Source organism: Laetiporus sulphureus (genome assembly GCF_001632365.1).
Source record: "Laetiporus sulphureus 93-53 unplaced genomic scaffold LAESUscaffold_24, whole genome shotgun sequence".
NCBI classification, from domain to species: Eukaryota; Fungi; Basidiomycota; class Agaricomycetes; order Polyporales; family Laetiporaceae; genus Laetiporus; species Laetiporus sulphureus.
The window spans coordinates 4,021-5,043 of NW_024468533.1; the positions used below are offsets into that span (position 1 = coordinate 4,021).

Sequence of the window (1,023 nt, forward strand, 5' to 3'; positions counted from 1 at the left end):
AAGAAAGATGGACGATCCGCGAGGCGCGGGCACGATGGACTGCGTGGGCTTGTGCGTGGGTCTTCGAGGTCGGCAGAGCGCGTTGGGGTGGTCGAACGAGAGGCAGGAAGGACGCTGAAACAGTGAATGCATGCGCCGTGGTGCGACGCCCGATACAGCCTGATGGAACTCACCTGATGTAGCGTTCCTACCCGCCCTACGTCCGCTCTCGCCCACCTACGCGCTCCGTGAGATCCCCACCTCGCCCTCCTGCTGCGGCACCGCTGGCGACAGTGGGCCGGCCTTGTAGACGTGCGCGCGTTCGTGACGCTACGTTGACGGCGATGATAGCGTGGCCGTACGCGATGGAGTCGTCTCGTTCCGTGCGGGGAATGTGGTAGCGGCGAACGAACGACACGGCGTGTTTGCACGCCGTGGTGGTGAGGGACGCGAGCGCACGCACCGGTACGCTGTAGAAGGGCGAGAATGACGACGGCTCACCTAGCATAGCGTCCCAACCCGCCCTACGTCCGCTCTGGCCCACATACCCACTCCCTGAGACCCAACGACTGGCCCTCCTGCTGCGTCGCCGCTGACCCATCGCCGTGTTTTGCATGCGTTCGCTCGCTCGCAAGCCATTGTGATCGGGTGAGGGCGTGCGTGCATGGCGGATGTGGGAGGCCTGCAGAATCGATTTGAGCGGGGAGAATCTGGTGGTGGAGAATGGGGAGAATTCGGTGGTGGTGGACGGGGAGAATCCGGTGGTGAACGAAGGAGGCGGTGGTTGGTAGGAGGTAGAGCGCGCGCGCGCTTTTGTTCGCTGAAGAGTCAATATCTTTCGAACGAAGGCTAATACTCACCTGGAAATTGAGAGCGGACGCCACGCTAACCTAAGCAGAAGACAATGAGACTAAATGGGAGGAGATAGACATGAATGAGGTCAAAGGAAGACGAGGGGAGGACGACGCGAGCACACTCCCCGATCGGGGAGTCAGAGGCGCCGGGCACATGAGGGGAAAGGGCACCTCATGGAGGCTTAAAAAC

The 1,023-nt window shown here is 61.5% G+C and overlaps 1 protein-coding gene across 1 annotated transcript; it reads right to left on the reverse strand.

Moving 5' to 3' along the window:
- Positions 1 to 196: 196 nt before the first annotated feature.
- On the reverse strand, positions 197 to 989 carry LAESUDRAFT_759915 (uncharacterized protein; the record flags this gene model as incomplete). Its single annotated transcript, XM_040912650.1, has 3 exons — positions 197 to 799; positions 840 to 864; positions 910 to 989. 3 exons carry the CDS (start codon positions 987 to 989, stop codon positions 197 to 199), a joined length of 708 nt encoding a protein of 235 aa, XP_040763410.1.
- Positions 990 to 1,023: the final 34 nt, after the last annotated feature.